The sequence below is a fragment of the Oncorhynchus masou genome, chromosome 32 (genome assembly GCF_036934945.1).
Source record: "Oncorhynchus masou masou isolate Uvic2021 chromosome 32, UVic_Omas_1.1, whole genome shotgun sequence".
Taxonomy (NCBI): domain Eukaryota; kingdom Metazoa; phylum Chordata; class Actinopteri; order Salmoniformes; family Salmonidae; genus Oncorhynchus; species Oncorhynchus masou.
The window spans coordinates 43,692,658-43,713,668 of record NC_088243.1 but is presented as its reverse complement, the minus strand read 5'-3'; the positions used below and the strand labels follow the sequence as shown (position 1 = coordinate 43,713,668).

Here is a 21,011-nt window from a genome sequence, read left to right as displayed (position 1 = left end):
AGCATATCCCTAAGCACATCGTTTATGAGCGCTTGGAACACCGCTGGGGCGTTGGTCAGGCCGAAGGGCATCACCAAGTATTCATAGTGACCAGTAGGCGTGTTGAAAGCGGTCTTCCACTCGTCACCAGGTCTGATCCGCACAAGATGGTATGCGTTCCGCAGGTCAAGCTTAGTGAAAACAACTGCTTCCTGGAGCAGCTCGAAGGCTGTGGCCATAAGGGGTAGCGGGTAACGGTTACGGACGGTTATGGCATTGAGTCCCCGGTAGTCGATGCAAGGACGTAATCCACCGTCTTTCTTGGCCACAAAGAAAAACCCTGCTCCCGCCGGGGAGGTGGATGGACGCATGAGGCCTGCTTCCAGAGCGTCCTTGATGTAGGTATCCATAGCAGCTCGTTCGGGTGGAGATAGGGAAAAGATCCGACCCCTGGGGGGCAAGTGCCCGGAAACAGGTCGATGGGGCAATCGTAAGGTCTATGGGGTGGTAGCATGGTGGCCCTCTGTTTGCTAAACACCAGTTTGAGGTCATGGTAACACTCGGGAACTCGGGTCAGGTCGATGGATTCTAAAGACTCGGGAGTAGAACTCGGGGAATTCTGGAAAATACAAGTAGCTTGGCACGTAGGACCCCACTGCTTGATAGTGCCCACAGACCAGTCGATGTGAGGGTTATGGCTGTGAAGCCAGGGGTATCCAAGGACGAGAGGGAACTCGGAACAGGAGATCAAATGAAAGTTCATCAATTCCTGGTGTTGTGAAACTGAAAGTCGCAAGGAGGTAGTGACATGAGTGACAAGTCCAGATCCCAAAGGGCTTCCATCCAATGTAGTGACCCTCATGGGTTCACTTAGAGGTTCATTATTGGCTCTGTGTTTCTGTCAGGACCCGGTTACGAACCTGGGTCTCCGGAGTGAGAAGCAGTCACTTAACCAACTGAGCCACGAATAGTCAGCAGAACCCAGAAGATGAGGCAGACACAGCAGTACTTAAGACGGTGTATTTAATAAAGTAAAAAGGAGAAGTCCTTAAATACAAAAATGGCAAATCCAAAAGGTGGTAGGAATAGCACAAAAAAGCCTCAAGAGATACTCAAAAACAAAAACAGAATTCCACAAGAGCATCCACCGGAATCGACAAGAATACACAGAACACCAGGGCTGGGTGCTAACATACAAACACAGAGCACAGAACTGAGGGAAACTAAGGGTTTAAATACAATCAGGGGAAACGAGGCACAGGTGCAAATAATAATGGGGAACAAGGGAAAAAACATAAGGTCAAAAAGCACAATGGGGGCATCTAGTGACCAAAACCCGGAACAACCCTGGCCAAATCCTGACAGTAGGCAAGTTGAAAACAAGTTCTCATTTACAATTGCGACCTGGCCAAGATAAAGCAAAGCAGTTCGACACATACAAAGACACAGAGTTACACATGGAGTAAAACAAACATACAGTCAATAATACAGTATAAATCCTCTTAGAGATCGGGCTACGTTTTTCAACATTCAGTTAAAAATCGCGCAACATTTCAACGTCCTGCTACTCGTGCCAGGAATATAGTATATGCATATGATTAGTATGTGTGCATAGAAAACACTCTGAGGTTTCTAGAACTGGTGTCTGTGACTATAACAGAACGAGTTCCGTGGTCAAAATCGCCAGTAAACCTGGTCACTAAATCGACGAAGAAAAAATCAATCCGCCAGCCCATGTATTGTCTATTGGAAGGAAAAATACTTAAGGGTGAGATTACAGTTCCTACAGCTTCCACACGTTGTCGCCAGTTGTGTGATTTCGATTCAACTAAACCGTTGGTCATCTGAGTAATAGCCACATCCGGTTGTCAAGTCCACAGCTGTAAACAATGGAACCAGAAAAGTTAGTTCATGTTTCCCAAACTCATGCTTATTGAATACAGATCGCTCCGTGATCAATTTGATTGTTTATTAACGTTTAGTAATACCTAAAGTTGGATTACAGAAGTAGTTTGAAGTGTTTTGTCAAAGTTTATAGGCAACTTTTTTAATTTAAAAAAATAACGTCGCGTTTAAAAAATGTGTTTTTACTGGATCTGACGGTGTTCATAAATTGACATTTTGGGTACACAAGGACCGATTTAATCGAAAAAAGACCCAATTGTGATGTTTATGGGACATATAGGAGTGCCAACAAAGAATCTCGTCAAAGGTAATGAATGTTTTATATTTTATTTCTGCGTTTTGTGTAGCGCCGGCTACGCTAATTCCTTTGTTTACGTCCCTTCTGGTATTTCGGCGTGTTGACTGCTATCAGATAATAGCTACTCATGCTTTCGCCGAAAAGCATTTTTTCAAATCTGACTCGTTGGCTTGATTCACAACGAGTGTAGCTTGAATTGACTACCCTGCATGTGAATTTTAATTAACGTTTGAGTTTTAACGAGTGCTATTAGCATTTGGCGTAGCGCATTTGCATTTATTGTTGGCAGGGGGTGCGGTTGCGTCCCGGGTGGGCCAGAGAGGATAAACAAGTCTATATACAATGTGAGCAAATGAGGTGAGATAAGAGAGGAAAAGGCAAAAAAAGGCCATGGTGGCGAAGTAAATACAATATAGCAAGTAAAACACTGGAATGGTAGATTTGCAGTGGAAGAATGTGCAAAGTAGAAATAAAAAAGAATGGGGTGCAAAATAAATAAATAAATAAATACAGTAGGGAAAGAGGTAGTTGTTTGGGCTAAATTATAGGTGGGCTATGTACGGGTGCAGTAATCTGTGAGCTGCTCTGACAGTTGGTGCTTAAAGCTAGTGAGGGAGATAAGTGTTTCCAGTTTCAGATATTTTGTAGTTCGTTCCAGTCATTGGCAGCAGAGAACTAGAAGGAGAGGCGGACAAAGAAATAATTCGTTTTGGGGGTGACCAGAGAGATATACCTGCTGGAGCGCGTGCTACAGGTGGGTGATGCTATGGTGACCAGCGAGCTGAGATACAGGGGGACTTTACCTAGCAGGGTCTTGTAAATGACATGGAGCCAGTGGATTTGGCAACCCAGTATGAAGCGAGGGCCAGCCAACGATAGTGTACAGGTCACAATGGTGGGTAGTACATGGGGCTTTGGTGACAAAACGGATTGCACTGCATCCAATTTGTTGAGTAGGGTATTGGAGGCTATTTTGTAAATGACATTGCCGAAGTCGAGGATTGGTAGGATGGTCAGTTTTACAAGGGTATGTTTGGCAGCATGAGTTGCATGCTTTGTTGCGAAATAGGAAGCCAATTCTAGATTTAACTTTGGATTGGAGATGTTTGATGTGGGTCTGGAAGGAGAGTTTACAGTCTAACCAGACACCTAGGTATTTGTAGTTGTCCACGTATTCTAAGTCAGAGCCGTCCAGAGTAGTGATGTTGGACAGGCGGGCAGGTGCAGGCAGCGATCGGTTGAAGAGCATGCCTTTAGTTTTACTTGTATTTAATTAAGAGCAATTGGATGCCATGGAAGGAGAGTTGTATGGCATTGAAGCTTGCCTGGAGGGTTGTTAACACAGTGTCCAAAGAAGGGCCAGAAGTATACAGAATGGTGTCGTCTGCGTAGAGGTGGATCAGAGACTCACCAGCAGCAAGAGCGACATCATTGATGAATACAGAGAAGAGAGTCGGTCCAAGAATTGAACCCTGTGGCACCCCCATAGAGACTGCCAGAGGTCCGGACAGCAGACCCTCCGATTTGACACACTGAACTCTATCAGAGAAGTAGTTGGTGAACCAGGCGAGGCAATCATTTGAGAAACCAAGGCTGTCGAGTCTGCTGATGAGGATGTGGTGATTGACAGAGTCGAAAGCCTTGGCCAGATCAATGAATACGGCTGCACAGTAATGTTTCTTATCGATGGTGGTTAAGATATTGTTTAGGACCTTGAGCGTGACTGAGATGCACCCATGACCAGCTCTGAAACCAGATTGCATAGCAGAGAAGGTATGGTGAGATTCGAAATGGTCGGTAATCTGTTTGTTGACTTGGCTTTCGAAGACCTTAGAAAGGCAGGGTAGGATAGATATAGGTCTGTAGCAGTTTGGGTCGAGTGTCCCCCCCTTTGAAGAGGGGGATGACCGCAGCTGCTTTCCAATCTTTGGGAATCTCAGACGACACGAAAGAGAGGTTGAACAGGCTAGTAATAGGGGTGGCAACAATTTCGGCAGATAATTTTAGAAAGAAAGGGTCCAGATTGTCTAGCCCGGCTGATTTGTAGGGGTCCAGATTTTGCACCTCTTTCAGAACATCAGCTGACTGGATTTGGGAGAAGGAGAAATGGGGAAGGCTTGGGCGAGTTGCTGTGGGGGGTGCAGTGCTGTTGACCGGGGTAGGATTAGCCAGGTGGAAAACATGGCCAGCTGTAGAAAAATGCTTATTGAAATTCTCAATTATAGTGGATTTATCAGTGGTGACAGTACTTCCTATCTGCAGTGCAGTGGGCAGCTGGGAGGAGGTGTTCTTATTCCCCATGGACTTTACTGTGTCCCAGAATTGTTTTGAGTTAGTGTTGCAGGAAGCAAATTTCTGCTTGAAAAAGCTAGCCTTGGCTTTTCTAACTGCATGTGTATAATGGTTTCTAGCTTCCCTGAACAGCTGCATATCACGGGGGCTGTTCGATGTTAATGCAGAACGCCATAGGATGTTTTTGTGTTGGTTAAAACTTGTTCAGGATAGGGGGCGGTATTTCCCCTTTGGATGAATTGCGTGCCCATAGTAAACTGCATACAAATCTGTCCTAAATTGCTAATATATGTATATTATTATTATTATTGGATAGAAAACACTCCGAAGCTTCTAAAACCGTTTGAATTATGTATGTGAGTATAACAGAACTCACAGGGCAGGCGATCTTACAAACTAGTTTTGGAATCCTGAAAGTTGGGGCAACTTTGACGTCATCGCCCCCTCCCTTCTCAACCAGTTATGGATCTGGAAACACTTCCTATGTCTTCCACTAGATGTCCTCATTCAGTAGAGCGTTTAATGGTGCATATGCTGTGAACTTTGACCCAATGGGGTGAAAAACTGTAGGTGTCGCGAGGATTTTCATGTGCGTGAAGGCGCGCTTTGGACAGAGAGCTTCCTTTGTTCCAGTCAGCCCCAAATGAACTAGGATTGTCCGGTTGGAATGCCATTCGTTTTGTACGTTTATAACATCCTGAAGCTTGTTTCTTCACTTAGTTTGACCAGTTTTGTCGACCTGTAATATGTAATTTGGAAGTTTTGATGCGCAATTATTCTGGACCAGAAGTCATTTTTTGGGCATTTGAGCTGAAAGTGGTAGCATATGCTACTACATGGACACTAGAATTGAACATTATGAAACAAAACGGTGTATTGGGTAAGTATGACTCCTTCCACTACATTCTGATCGAAGACCATCAAAGGTAAGGGAATATTTATGTTGTAATTTTGTATTTCTGTTGACTCCAACATAGCGGAGAAATATTGTTACGTCTGAGCGCCGTCTCAGATCATTGCATAATAAACTAATTCCGTAACGTTAAAAAAAATGTGACACAGCGGTTGCATTAAGAACCAGTGTATCTTTCTAACTATATGTAGAACATGTATCTTTAGTCAAAGTTTATGATGAGTATTTCTGTTATCTGGCGTTATCTGGCGTAGCTTTCTATAATTTCTCCGGACATTTTGGAGAATTTTCTGAACATGGCGTCAATGTTAACCGAGATTTATGGATATAAAATGCATATTATCGAACAAAACATGTGTAACATGTCATATTACTGTCATCTGATGAAGATTTTCAAAAGGTTAGTGAATGATTTTTCTTTTAATCCTGCTTTTGTCATTTTATCTTTTGTTGGACAAAATGGCTACGTTTTTTCTTTGTTTTGGTGGTCGTCTAACATAAATATATGCTGTGTTTTTGCTGTAAAACATTTTAAAAATCGGACACGCTGGGTAGATGAACAAGCTGTTTATCTTTCATTTGAGGTATTGGACTCGTTAATGTTTGGAGGTTAAATATTTCTAAGAATATTTTTGCATTCCCTGCGCCACCGTTTGAGTTGAACGGGGGGGTGTAGTTCCCGCTTAGTTCCCGCTTGGCGTCAACAGGTTTTAAGGGCAGTCAGGTCTGGGGAGAACCAAGGGCTATATCTGTTCCTGGTTCTAAATTTCTTGAATGGGGCATGCTTATTTAAGATGATTAGGAAGGCATTTAAAAAAAATAACCAGGCATCCTCTACTGACGGGATGAGATCAATATCCTTCCAGGGTACCCCGGCGAGGTAGATTAGAAAGGCCTGGTCGCTGAAGTGTTTCAAGGAGCGTTTGACAGTGATGAGTGGAGGTCGTTTGACCGCTGACTCATTATGGATGCAGGCAATGAGGCAGTGATCGCTGAGATCTTGATTGAAGACAGCAGAGGTGTATTTAGAGGGCAAGTTGGTTAGGATGATATCTATGAGGGTGCCCGTGTGTAAGGCTTTGGGGAGGTACCTGGTAGGTTCATTGATAATTTGTGTGAGATTGAGGGCATCAAGCTTAGATTGTAGGATGGCTGGAGTGTTAAGCATGTTCCAGTTTAGGTCGCCTAGCAGCATGAGCTTTGAAGATAGATGGGGGGCAATCAGTTCACATATGGTGTCCAGATCAAAGCTGGGGGCAGAGGGTGGTATATAGCAGGCGGCAACGGTGAGAGACTTGTTTTTAGAGAGGTGGATTCTTAAAAGTAGAAGTTCAAATTGTTTGGGTACAGACCTGGATAGGAGGACAGAATTCTGCAGGCTATCTTTGCAGTAGATTGCAACACCGCCCCCTTTGGCAGTGCTATCTTGTCTGAAAATGTTGTAGTTTGGGATGGAGATTTCAGAGTTTTTGGTGGTCTTCCTAAGCCAGGATTCAGACACAGCTAGAACATCCGGGTTGGGAGAGTGTGCTAAAGCAGTGAATAAAACAAACTTAGGGAGGAGTCTTCTAATGTTAACATGCATGAAACCAAGGCTATTACGGTTACAGAGGTCAAAAGAGAGCGCCTTGGGAATAGGAGTGGAGCTAGGCACTGCAGGGCCTGGATTCACCTCTACATCACCAGAGGAACAGAGGAGGAGTAGGATAAGGGTACGGCTAAAAGCAATAAGAATTGGTCGTCTAGAACGTCTGGAACAGAGAGTAAAAGGAGGTTTCTAGGGGTGATAAAATAGCTTCAAGGTATAATGTACAGACATAGGTATGGTAGGATGTGAATACAGTGGAGGTAAACCTAGGTATTGAGTGATGATGAGAGAGATATTGTCTCTAGAAACATAATGGAAACCAGGAGATGTCATTGCATGTGTGGGTGGTGGAACTAATAGGTTGGTTAAGGTATAGTGAGCAGCACTAGAGGCTTTCCAGTGAAATAAGCCAATAGACACTAACCAGAACAGCAATGGACAAGGCATATTAAGGAGAGACATACTTAGTTGAGTGATCAAAAGGGTCCAGTGAGTAGTGAGGTTGGTTGGGGTCACGGTGATTTAGACAGCTAGCCGGGCCATTGGTAGCAAGCTAGCATAGGATGGAGGTCTGTTATTAGCCACCTTGTGAGTTTCCATTGGTAGGATTAGTGGGGTTCTGTGTGGTAGAGGGAATGAATCCAATTCGCAATTCTTTTTTATTATGATAGGATTTGCATTGGGGAATTACTGTGATTTTACAAAACATTTTTGTAAGGAAAGATTATGACTAGCATTTTGGACATGGTCTTTCTTTATATGCATTCAGCAAATTAGGTATTTGTAAAAGGTTTTCTTTCTTTACAGCTCGTCTACGAATTTGTCCTTCGGTTTTTAGAATCTCCTGACTTTCAACCGAACATAGCAAAGAAGTACATCGACCAAAAATTTGTGATGCAGGTAAGAGCTTATAGAAACATGGATACTTGCACATTGTTGAATGCTCACACAGTTTTATTGTGATGGCAAGGGCATTTCTTTCTTTAAGTGTAAAGTCTTGTCTTTGGTATTTTCGAGTCTGATGGGAGTGATGTCATGTGTCCACAGCTTTTAGACCTGTTTGACAGTGAGGACCCACGGGAGAGGGACTTCCTCAAAACCACTCTCCACAGGATCTATGGGAAATTCCTGGGACTACGGGCCTACATCAGAAAACACATCAATAATATATTTTATAGGTGAGTTTAATTTCAGCCGATTTGTTTAATCTTAGATAATTTAACACATCAAATTGATTGCTGAAGATTCAATGGTGAATTTGGTTGTTTAGTTTTATAACTACTAAGAAATGTATGTTTTTAGCTGCGTAACTAAATAAAATGGCTCTCTGTTTTTAACAGGTTTATCTATGAGACTGAGCACCATAATGGAATAGCAGAATTACTGGAGATACTCGGAAGGTACACTTTAAGCTCTAATCCAGTGTGTCTTGCAGTGGAGTTAGAATAGTTATTTTTGACTGTTATCCAGTCTCATGACTGGTCTCATCCTATCTCGACTGCAGATAGGATCTCTAACCATTCATGGTCAGCTGTTGTTTATCCTTTATCCTTTTAATTTTCTGTTACTATTTTTAGTTCAGTTGAATTATTTGTTTCTCTCTCCATTCACAGTATAATCAATGGGTTTGCCTTACCACTAAAAGAGGAGCACAAGATTTTCCTGTTAAAGGTCCTGTTGCCTTTGCACAAAGTCAAATCACTTAGTGTCTACCATCCACAGGTAATCCCTTCTTTTTTTCGTGTTTAATGTCATGTTTATTAGGCACATAAGATAAGAAAACAGACTGAAACAGGGAGGGACTACCTTTACTTGTCCAAACATGTGTTTTCATTTTCCTGTGAAAGACATTTTAAAACGTTTTCCATTGTGTGGCCCTAATCAACATGACACAGTTCTGATGATTGTTCTGCTATCAGCCATGCTGCCCTGGGCTCGGTTCAGGAGGGTGAGAAGGTACAGAACGTTCAGATAGAAATGCATTGTGTAGAACAGACACGATTCTCTGTCGTCAAGAATAGGGAGTTGTTTCAGCTCTCTTCAATAAATTTCGATCTGCAACTTTCTGATTTTTTTTCCTTTTTTTCCCTGCTGAATACTCCTATGGAAATGTATAGAAATCTATGGAAATGGCTGAGTATAGCCCTAGTTATGGCCAGTTGGCACACAGTGGTGTTGTTTCCAGTTGGGTCAGGCCTGTTCAGGCAGTGAGTGGGGGAGGTGAGAGCAGTATCCTGGCTGCTCCAAGTTAGCTGTAATCCGATACCTGGCATTCACAAGCCTGAGTTACTATGTCACAAAGGTCCTTGTCGGGGGCCACTTGCTCTCTCTCGCTCTCTGGGCCGGCATGTGTCTCTTTCCCTGTATGACTGCTGTCAGCCAAGTGGGTCCCTTGAGCTGGTGGAACAGTTCTTAGTCTGCTCTGTGGGCCATTGCATAGCATAGTAACTCAATTAGAGCTTGATCTATGTGTTAGCATCTGTTTTGCCCCAGCCTAATGCAAAATGAGGAAACATGCCTTACAGTAATTGTCATTGCAGTACAGAACATTGCAGTTATATCGCCGTTATACTGCTAGTATTACTGCGTCCAAAGTATTAGTTACTACAATGATTTGTTTTCGGAATATTTTTGGTGTAAATGTCAAAACAATAAGATTGTGTCTTCACTAATTGAATCAACACTAATTGTGTAATATATTGTGTTCTTATTCCCCCTAGCTGGCATACTGTGTTGTGCAATTTCTAGAGAAGGACAGCACTCTCACTGAACCAGTAAGTCATGTGAAATTTCTCCACACATTTCCTTGTGAATCGCTTGTTTATAGTACTTGAACTGAGGCTGTGTCACGTTCTGACCATAGTTCTTTTGTGCTTTCTTTGTTTTAGTGTTGGTCAGGACGTGAGCTGAGTGGGCATTCTATGTTGTGTGTCTAGTTTTCCCATTTCTATGTTTGGCCTGATATGGTTCTCAATCAGAGGCAGGTGTTAGTCATTGTCTCTGATTGGGAACCATATTTAGGTAGCCTGTTTTGTGTTGGGTTTTGTGGGTGGTTGTCTTCTATTTTTGTGTCTATGCACCAGACAGGACTGTTTCGGTTTTTTACATTTGTTGTTTTGGTATTTTGTAGTGTTCACATTTATGGTCTTTATTAAACATGTTGAACTCTAACAACGCTGCACTTTGGTCCGATCCTTCATCCACAGAAGAAAGCCGTTACAGAACCACCCACCAACCAAGGACCAAGCGGCATGGTAGCAGGCAGCAGCAGGAGAGGCAGCAGCAGCAGCAGCAGCAGGAGAGGCAGCAATATTTAGACAAATGGACTTGGGAGGAAATCCTAGACGGGAGAGGAACCTGGGCACAGCCAGGGGAATATCGCCGCCCCAAGGCAGAGCTGGAGGCAGCGAAGGAGGAGAGGCGCTGGTATGAGGAGGCAGCATGGCGGCGCGGATGGAAGCCCAAGAGTCAGCACCAAAAATGTCTTGGGCAGGGGGCACACAGGGAGTATGGCGAAGCCAGGTAGGAGACCTGCGCCAACTTCCTGTGCTTACCGGAGAGCGAGGGGGACCGGGCAGGCACCGTGTTATGCTGTGGAGCGCACGGTGTCCCCAGTGCGGGTGCATAGCCCGGTGCGGAACATACCAGCTCCTCGTATCGGCCGGGCTAGAGTGGGCAATGTGCCAGGTGCCATGAAGCCGGCTCTACGCATCTGGTCTCCAGTGTGTCTCCTTGGGCCGGCATACATTGCACCAGCCTTACGCATGGTGTCCCCGGTACGCCAGCACAGCCCAGTGCGGAAAATTCCACCTCGCCTCACTGTCAGGGAGACCGGGAGCATTCAACCAGGTAAGGTTGAGCAGGATTGGTGCTCAAGAGCTCCAGTGCGCCTGCACGGTCCGGTCTATCCAGTGCCACCTACACGCACCAGCCCTCCGATGGCAGCCCCCCGCACCAGGCTTCCTGTGCATGTCCAGAGCCCAGTACTCCCTGTTCCTCCTCCCCGCACTCGCCCTGAGGTGCGTGTCCTCAGCCCAGTACCACCAGTGCCGGCACCACGCACCAGGCCTACAGTGCGCCTCGTCTGTCCAGAGCCGCCAGAGTCACCCGCCTGTCCGGAGCCGCCAGAGTCACCCGCCTGTCCGGAGCCGCCAGAGTCACCCGCCTGTCCGGAGCCGCCAGAGTCACCCGCCTGTCCGGAGCCGCCAGAGTCTCCCGCCTGTCCGGAGCCGCCAGAGTCTCCCGCCTGTCCGGAGCCGCCAGAGTCTCCCGCCTGTCCGGAGCCGCCAGAGTCTCCCGCCTGTCCGGAGCCGCCAGAGTCTCCCGCCTGTCCGGAGCCGCCAGAGTCTCCCGCCTGTCCGGAGCCGCCAGAGTGTCCCGCCTGTCCGGGCCGCCAGAGTGTCCCGCCTGTCCGGAGCCGCCAGAGTGTCCCGCCTGTCCGGAGCCGCCAGAGTGTCCCGCCTGTCCGGAGCCGCCAGAGTGTCCCGCCTGTCCGGAGCCGCCAGAGTGTCCCGCCTGTCCGGAGCCGCCAGAGTGTCCCGCCTGTCCGGAGCCGCCAGAGTGTCCCGCCTGTCCGGAGCCGCCAGAGTGTCCCGCCTGTCCGGAGCCGCCAGAGTGTCCCGCCTGTCCAGAGCCGCCAGAGTGTCCCGCCTGTGTCCCGCCTGTCCAGAGCCGCCAGCTAACCTTCAGTCCGGAGCTGCCCCTCAGACCAGAGCTGCCCCTCAGTGCCGAGCTGCCCCTCAGTGCCGAGCTGCCCCTCAGTGCCGAGCTGCCCCTCAGTGCCGAGCTGCCCCTCAGTCCGGAGCTTCTCCTCAGTCCGGAGCTTCTCCTCAGTCCCGAGCTGCCCCTCAGTCCCGAGCTGCCCCTCAGTCCAGTGGGGCCACTTAGTAGGGTTGACAATCCTGGGTCGGCAGCGAGGGTCGCCGTTACTAGAAGGAGACTAAAGTGGACAAAGACTATGGTGAAGTGGGGTCCACGTCCTGCGCCAGAGCCGCCACCGCAGACAGATGCCCACCCAGACCCTCCCCTATAGTTTCAGGTTTTGCGTCTGAAGTCCGCACCTTGGGGGGGGGGGGGTCTGTCACGTTCCGACCATAGTTCTTTTGTGTTTTCTTTGTTTTAGTGTTGGCCAGGACGTGAGCTGAGTGGGCATTCTCTGTTGTGTGTATAGTTTTCCCATTTCTATGTTTGGCCTGATATGGTTCTCAATCAGAGGCAGGTGTTAGTCATTGTCTTTGATTGGGAACCATATTTAGGTAGCCTGTTTTGTGTTGGGTTTTGTGGGTGGTTGTCTTCTATCTTTGTGTCTATGCACCAGACAGGACTGTTTCGTTTTTTTACATTTGTTGTTTTGGTATTTTGTAGTGTTCACGTTTATGGTCTTTATTAAACATGTTGAACTCTAACCACGCTGCGCTTTGGTCCGATCCTTCATCCACAGACGAAAGCCGTTACAGAACCACCCACCAACCAAGGACCAAGCGGCATGGTAGCAGGCAGCAGCAGGAGAGGCAGCAGCAGCAGCAGGAGAGGCAGCAATATTTAGACAAATGGACTTGGGAGGAAATCCTAGATGGGAGAGGACCCTGGGCACAGCCAGGGGAATATCGCCGCCCCAAGGCAGAGCTGGAGGCAGCGAAGGAGGAGAGGCACTGGTATGAGGAGGCAGCATGGCGGTGCGGATGGAAGCCCAAGAGTCAGCCCCAAAAATGTCTGGGGCAGGGGCACACAGGGAGTATGGCGAAGCCAGGTAGGAGACCTGCGCCAACTTCCTGTGCTTACCGGAGAGCGAGGGGGACCGGGCAGGCACCGTGTTATGCTGTGGAGCGCACGGTGTCCCCAGTGCGGGTGCATAGCCCGGTGCGGAACATACCAGCTCCTCGTATCGGCCGGGCTTGAGTGGGCAATGAGCCAGGTGCCATGAAGCCGGCTCTACGCATCTGGTCTCCAGTGCGTCTCCTTGGGCCTGCATACATTGCACCAGCCTTACTCATGGTGTCCCCGGTTCGCCAGCACAGCCCAGTGCGGGCTATTCCACCTCGCTTCACTGTCAGGGAGACCGGGAGCATTCAACCAGGTAAGGTTGAGCAGGATTGGTGCTCAAGAGCTCCAGTGCGCCTGTACGGTCCGGTCTATCCAGTGCCACCTACACGCACCAGCCCTCCGATGGCAGCCCCCCGCACCAGGCTTCTTGTGCATGTCCAGAGCCCAGTACTCCCTGTTCCTCCTCCCCGCACTCACCCTGAGGTGCATGTCCTCAGCTCAGTACCACCAGTGCCGGCACCACGCACCAGGCCTACAGTGCGCCTCGTCTGTCCAGAGCCGCCAGAGTCTCCCGCCTGTCCAGAGCCGCCAGAGTCTCCCGCCTGTCCAGAGCCGCCAGAGTCTCCCGCCTGTCCAGAGCCGCCAGAGTCTCCCGCCTGTCCAGAGCCGCCAGAGTCTCCCGCCTGTCCAGAGCCGCCAGAGTCTCCCGCCTGTCCAGAGCCGCCAGAGTCTCCCGCCTGTCCAGAGCCGCCAGAGTCTCCCGCCTGTCCAGAGCCGCCAGAGTCTCCCGCCTGTCCAGAGCCGCCAGAGTCTCCCGCCTGTCCAGAGCCGCCAGAGTCTCCCGCCTGTCCAGAGCCGCCAGAGTCTCCCGCCTGTCCAGAGCCGCCAGAGTCTCCCGCCTGTCCAGAGCCGCCAGAGTCTCCCGCCTGTCCAGACCCGCCAGAGTCTCCCGCCTGTCCCCCGCCTGTCCAGAGCCGCCAGAGCCGTCAGCTACCCTTCAGTGCCGAGCTGCCCCTCAGTGCCGAGCTGCCCCTCATTGCCGAGCTGCCCCTCAGTCCGGAGCTTCTCCTCAGTCCCGAGCTGCCCCTCAGTCCCGAGCTGCCCCTCAGTCCCGAGCTGTCCCTCAGTCCGGAACTGCCCCTCAGTCCAGTGGGGCCACTTAGTAGGATTGACAATCCTAGGTCGGCAGCGAGGGTCGCCGTTACCTGGAGGAGACTAAAGCGGACAAAGACTATGGTGGAGTGGGGTCCACGTCCTGCGCCAGATCCGCCACCGCAGACAGATGCCCACCCAGACCCTCCCCTATAGTTTCAGGTTTTGCGGCTGAAGTCCGCACCTTGGGGGAGGGGGGGGGGTTCTGTCACGTTCCGACCATAGTTCTTTTGTGTTTTCTTTGTTTTAGTGTTGGCCAGGACGTGAGCTGAGTGGGCATTCTCTGTTGTGTGTCTAGTTTTCCCATTTCTATGTTTGGCCTGATATGGTTCTCAATCAGAGGCAGGTGTTAGTCATTGTCTTTGATTGGGAACCATATTTAGCTAGCCTGTTTTGTGTTGGGTTTTGTGGGTGGTTGTCTTCTATCTTTGTGTCTATGCACCAGATAGGACTGTTTCGGTTTTTCACATTTGTTGTTTTGGTATTTTGTAGTGTTCACATTTATGGTCTTTATTAAACATGTTGAACTCTAACCACGCTGCGCTTTGGTCCGATCCTTTGTCCACAGAAGAAAGCTGTTACAGGCTGAAGTTGTATTGCTTTTTCCTTCTGTGTTGTTGTATTGCATCATCTCAGAAGGTATTGCTATTGCAATGCATATCAACCCATTTATCAAAATTGATCAGTTTTGATAAAAGTGTAAATGCTCATTACAAGTTTATAAATCATTTACTAATTTAGTATTCGCATATACACTATAAAAAGGTAATATTAAAGTAAATGCTTATTCATGGCAGTCATTATAAAGTGTTACTAACTAATATATTGGTCAATATCCACTCCACTCACTGATCATTGTCTTCCCAGGTGGTAATGGCCCTTCTCAAATACTGGCCAAAGACTCACAGCCCCAAAGAGGTGATGTTCCTCAATGAGCTGGAGGAGATTCTGGATGTCATTGAGCCGTCTGAGTTCGTCAAGGTCATGGAGCCACTCTTCAGGCAGCTGGCAAAGTGTGTGTCCAGCCCGCACTTCCAGGTGACTGACCCTCTGACCCCATGCCCCACAGGAACCCTGTTATTGGTGCCATTTGATCTTTAATCTTGTGGGAAAGTAAAATTCAGTAGTGAAATGCTTTTATTTGGTTCCGAGAACTAAGCAGTCCATTACAATGGAAACAAAACAAGAACCAGGAATTTAACGGTTATGCCTGGATCAGACTTGTAGTAGAGAACTGACTTAATATACAGTCAGGTCCATAATTATTGGCACCCTTTATAAAAAATAATAGGCTCAAAAAAATTGGGAAATTATATTATTTTATAATACAATTGCAAAGAGAAATACATTTTGTTTAACAAGTAATAAAAAATCATCTCAAAAAGGTAAGGGTCAAAATTATTTGCACCCCTGTTTTCAATACTCCCTCACCCTAGCCATGCGAGGATAACGACACTGAGCCTATTTTTAAAATGTTTTATGTGATTGGAGAAGAATTTGGGAGGGATTTTAGACCATTCTTCCATAAATAATCGTTCCAGATCCTTGATATCCTTTGTTTGCTCTTTTGGACTGCCCTATTCAATTCACACCATAGGTTTTCAAGGCATCAAGTACAGAGACTGAACCCAAAGTGGTCAATTAACTATTTATTTGTGGATTTTGACGAGTGCTTGGGGTTATTGTCTTGTTGGAAGATCAACTTGCGGCTAAGATCCCTCCCAATGAGTTGTACATTCTCATAAAACGTTTTAGAAAATGGCTGTGTCATTATCCTCACACGGGTAGGTTGCTGGAGTATTGAAAACAGGGGTGCCAATACTTTTGAACCCTGTCTTTTAGAGACTGTTTGTATTACCTGTTAAACTATTTTTTTCTCTGAGCATTGCATAGTTTTTTGAGAATGCAATATACATCAGCATTTATATTTATTTATACAGTCTTTTTCGCTCATCTTTTATCAAGGGTGCCCATAATTATAGGCTTGAGGGAAGGATGTGACATGTTAATTTTGTCACCTTTTTGTTTCCTCTTTCAAGACTACTCATCAGTAGTACTCTTATTGCCCCTCTAATGCTCCTGCAATTAATGGGATAGGTCACTCAAAATACATATTCATTTCCTTATCCTGAAAGCAGTCTATGGACAAGAAGAGGGTGTCCCTTACCCTTCTGATGCCCTACAGTATATGGCTTCCCCTTCCGTTATCATATTGAGTGAGATGTCCTGACCGATGGTGCTGTATGCTTGTGGTCACTGTGCAGGTAGCAGAGAGAGCTCTGTACTACTGGAACAATGAGTACATCATGAGTCTAATCAGCGACAATGCAGCCAAAATCCTGCCCATCATGTTCCCGGCACTCTACCGTAACTCCAAGACCCACTGGAACAAGTAAGTAGCCCCTCCAATTGGGCCGCGTTCATTGGGCACCAAACGGAAGATGACAAACTGAAAGAGGGAGGGACTAATAAATGCAACTTTTTCATTGCAAAACATTTTCCGCTTTGTGGCCTAATCAGAATGCCCCATTGGTCACTTACTTCCATTTCTCAGGACATGCAGTGTCAGCCAGACCTGGGTTCAAATGTTATTTGTTGTCTTTCAAAAACATTGATTGAGCTTGCCTGGTGCAATGGAACCAATATAATAGTCCCAAAAGTGTGCACCCAAAAGTGCGCACCCATCTGGCATTCCAGGCAGGCTCAATCATACGTTCAGTTTTGAAAAATTTCCAATCATTCATATTAGAACCCAGGCCCCTAGGAAATGTATAGAATTTAGCTGAATTGGAAAGACATTGCCCCTTCAATGTCAACACCTTACCAAACAGTTTTATGTGGAATGAGAGTTATTTAACTTAAGCTGCTCTGAAAGTGCAGTGTTGAATGCGGAGAGCTCAACATTAGTACAGACCTACTTTACTCATTCCCCTGAATCAAATTTTGGTTTGGGATGGAGGACAGGGCTGCCTTTTAAGACATGACAGTAGACTGACTGACTTCTGTGTGTGCGTGCGTATGTGCAGGACCATCCATGGCCTCATCTACAACGCTCTCAAGCTCTTCATGGAGATGAACCAGAAGCTGTTTGATGACTGCACACAGCAGTTCAGAGCAGAGAAAAATAAGTATGTAAACAATATCATTTGAGAGGAGCATAATTATCTGAAGTCTTGACTTGTAGTTAAGACTATGAATTATGATGTAATACTATCATTTACATTTGTACATGGCAAATGCTGACTAAAGATTGTAATGTAGACTATTGCAATCTAGAAGCTTCAGAAAGGAGCTTTAGTGTTTTTAACAGGAAACCAGTGTAGCGAGGCTAGCACTAGAGTAATATGATACATTTTTTTGGTTCTAGTCAAGATTCTAGCAGTCGTGTTTAGCACTAACTGAAGCTTATTTAGTCCTTTATCTGGGTAGCCGGAAAGTAGAGCATTGCAGTAGTCTAACCTAGAAGTGACAAAAGCATGGATACATTTTTCTGCATCATTTTTGGACAGAAAATTTTAGATTTTTGCAATGTTACGTAGATGGAAAAAAGCTGTCCTTGAAACAGTCTTGATGTGTTCGTCAAAAGAGAGATCAGCGTCCAGAGTCACGCCAAGGTACTTCAGTTTTATTTGAGACGACTGTACAACCATCAAGATTAATTGTCAGATTCAACAGATGATCTCTTTGTTTCTTGGGACCTAGATCTAGCATCTCTGTTTTGTCCGAGTTTAAAAGTAGAACATTTGCCGCCATCCACTTCCTTTTGTCTGAAACACAGGTTTCCAGGGAGGGCAATTTTGGGGCTTCACCATGTTTCATCGAAATGTACAGCTGTGTGTCGTCTGCATAGCAGTGAATGTAAACATTATGTTTCCGAATGATATCACCAATAGGTAAAATATATAGTGAAAACAATAGTGGTCCTAAAATGAAGCCTTGAGTAACACCGACATTTACAGTTGATTTGTCAGAGGACAAACTATCCACAGACCAATTTGGGTTTCCAATCTCTCCAAAAGAATGTGGTGAACGATGGTATCAAAAGCAGCACTAAGGTCTAGGAGCACGAGGACAGATGCAGAGCCTCGGTCTGATGCCATTAAAAGGTAATTTACCAGCTTCACAAGTGCAGTCTCAGTGCTATGATGGGGTTTAAAACCAGACTGAAGCGTTTCGTATACATTGTCTTTAGGAAGCCAGTGATTTGCCCCCGCAACAGCTTTTTCAAAAAAAATTGAGAGGAATGGGAGATTCGATATAGGCCGATTTTTAGTTTTTAAAATATTTTCTGGGTCAAGGTTTGGCTTTTTCAAGAGGCTTTACTACTGCCACTTTTAATGAGTTTGGTACACATCTGGTGGATAGACAGCCATTTATTATGTTCAACATAGGAGGGCCAAGCATAGGAAGCACCTATTTCAGTAGTTTAGTTGGAATAGGTTCCAGTACACAGCTTGAAGGTTTAGAGGCCATTATTATTTTAATCAATGTGTCAAGATATATAATATTAAGAAACTTGAAAGTTCTGCTCGCTGAGATTTGACATTTCTTGAAGTTTCAGTATACCGTGCAACACAGCTATAGATTGATTCAATGTGTAGACTATTTTAATGATGACTATAGATTATGATTCAATATTCTCATTCAGATTTTCATACCCTAAGGTAACTGCCAAAATAATGGAAACAGTTGAGTAAATGAGGGATACAATGTATATTGAAAGCAGGTGCTTCCACACAGTTCTGGTTCCTGAGTTAATTACGCAATTAGCATCAATCATGCTTAGGGTCTTGTATAGAAATGCTGGGCAATCCAATATTTTGACTACCATGGCTAAGCCCCAGGGGAGAAGACTGCCCCCTCTCATTGAAGCCATGGAAGTTCAAGGCCAACCGCAGTACTGTTAGCAGAAAACAGGATCCCCCCCCCATTATAATTATTATAAATTATAAATGTCCATTTTTGTTTAATAACATTTTTTGAATTACAATCATGGTACCAATAATTGTTTCTAATACACCAGATATATGTTCTTGAACCAATTTTATTTGAAAGTCACACATTAATTTTGTTCCTAATTGCAGCCTGCAGCCTTCAACTTGAGTTAATCAATGAGAGGGAGCGGCACTGAGCTAGCATGCAAAATAACTTCCTTGAGTAGCTCAAACTGCGCATGTTATGTTTTCCTGAGGCACCATCTTAACTGGCTTCAATGCGATATTGAGTCTTAAAATTAATGGTGTCACGTGATTGATGGATATGTCCACTCTTTTTTACAGACATTGCTATAGGATGATAATGGGCACGAGTGGTCACTGAATTGTTTGATGAGCATAAAAATGATGTAAGCCATTTGCCATGGCCGTGTCAGTCATCAGATCTCAACCTAATTGAACAAAACAACAAATTATGGAATTTCTCATGGAAGAATGGTGTCGCATCCCTTCCAGACGCTTGTAGAATCTATGCCAACGTGCATTGAAGCTGTTCTGGCTCGCCTGGCCCAACACCCTATATTAAGACACTTTTATGTTGGCATTTCCTTTATTTTGGCAGTTACTTGTAGATTGTAATGGCACATTTTATTTAACCCTTATTTAACTAGGCAAGTTAGTTAAGAAATCTTGATGGCCTACCCTGGCCAAACCCAGACGATGTTGGGACAATTGTGCGCCACCCTATGGGACTCCCAATCACAGCCGGATGTGATACAGCCTGGATTCGAACCAGGGACTGTAGTGATGCCGCTTGCCTTAGAATGCTGGTTCACTCGGGATCCTCATGTTGATGACTATATTTTGGGTAACAGACATGTACAATGTGGACCCAGAGGATATCACTTGAAAGTATTAATTAAAACACTTGTTTCCAAAGTGGTCCTCGACGGTAAAAAACAACACAATGATTAAAAGGTAAGACACAATTACAAACAACCATAAATACATTAATTTATATTGACATCCTTAAAGTGGCACTTTTCCCTAACCTTAAAAATCAACTATATTAATTGCACATCATACCGATCCTTCAAATAAATACACCTGACCAGCAGTAGGGGGCACAAGGGGCAGTGGAGTGGTTTCTCTTACTTAGACAACCTTTTCCAAATGTAAAACCTTTTAAAGCCATTTGTACTTTTTCTTTGCTTGATCTCTAGGGGTAGGCTACTCCATAGACAAATGCCTGCATAGAAAAACGTGCTCCTCGCAGTACTGTTTACTCTTGGGATTTTACAAGACATAACACTAGATGATGATGATGTTGACGTTTTGTCTGTTTCGTCCTATAGAGAAAAGGCCAAGTCAAAAGAGAGGGAAGAGGCCTGGCTCAAGATTGAGAACCTTGCCAAATCCAATCCACATGTGAGTGAGGGACACATCTGCACTAAGACTCACTTCACAGCATAGTTTGTGTGTGCCATCTAAAGAGCTGAAGTTGTTTTATTTTCTTTCTGTACCCCCTGAGGACTGTTCTGGTATGCTGTGCAGAGCATGACCAGTTTTTATACTCATGCACTGCAAGTGACTGGTTGGGTGCCATAGCCAATGAGTTCAACCTATCTACTAAATTGCATTCCCAATATATTGTTTTATTCTAGGTAGTGTGCTAATGTGGATATTGGATCAGAGTCCTAGTGAAAGGTAAAATTATATTTTATGATATCTACTTAATCACGGTACTAACGTACATCTTTTAGATTTAGAGGCTTCAACTGAATGATCAATGTCTGTACGTCGTCCATTTAAATTATAACCAAATCACTAATAGAAGCAATGACTCCAGCGTCAGAGTTTCAACCCTTCTGCTTATCTAACCTTTGATTCCATCTTTCTTTGCATGCAACAAGTTCCCATTGTTTTTGTCTTTACTTTGTGTTATATTAGTTTCTTATGTGTGTTGATTCCACTGTCCTCAATGGACCAGTAGAAATGGAGTCTGATGGTCTATTAACCTCTGAAGAAGTTCACAGGTTAAAAAAGACAGTAACGGAAGAATCCACTCAGGTAAATGTTGACTTCTTTATCTACCAATGCTGGTCCAGGATCAGGTTCCCTCCGTACCTATAGTCTTATTCATTATGATCTAAATGGATCCTAGATCCTCTCCTAGTCTGAGACATT

At 45.5% G+C, this 21,011-nt stretch overlaps 1 protein-coding gene across 14 annotated transcripts in view; it reads left to right on the top strand.

The window, feature by feature from the left end:
• LOC135526107 (serine/threonine-protein phosphatase 2A 56 kDa regulatory subunit gamma isoform-like) overlaps positions 1 to 21,011 on the top strand; it is a 47,659-nt gene that overhangs the window by 23,445 nt on the left and 3,203 nt on the right. For 2 of the 14 annotated variants that reach the window (XM_064954212.1, XM_064954216.1), the window contains exons 4-14: positions 7,783 to 7,875; positions 8,023 to 8,153; positions 8,316 to 8,375; positions 8,589 to 8,697; positions 9,696 to 9,749; positions 14,758 to 14,928; positions 16,155 to 16,282; positions 16,917 to 17,018; positions 20,180 to 20,252; positions 20,493 to 20,531; positions 20,854 to 20,894. In XM_064954212.1, coding sequence (XP_064810284.1) covers positions 7,783 to 7,875; positions 8,023 to 8,153; positions 8,316 to 8,375; positions 8,589 to 8,697; positions 9,696 to 9,749; positions 14,758 to 14,928; positions 16,155 to 16,282; positions 16,917 to 17,018; positions 20,180 to 20,252; positions 20,493 to 20,525 — 954 coding nt within the window. In that variant the 3' untranslated portion in view covers positions 20,526 to 20,531; positions 20,854 to 20,894. Of the gene's footprint in view, positions 1 to 7,782; positions 7,876 to 8,022; positions 8,154 to 8,315; positions 8,376 to 8,588; positions 8,698 to 9,695; positions 9,750 to 14,757; positions 14,929 to 16,154; positions 16,283 to 16,916; positions 17,019 to 17,909; positions 20,253 to 20,488; positions 20,532 to 20,774; positions 20,901 to 21,011 lie in introns of those variants that run through there. The other 12 variants (XR_010453247.1, XR_010453240.1, XR_010453241.1 and 9 more) reach the window with 12 other exon arrangements.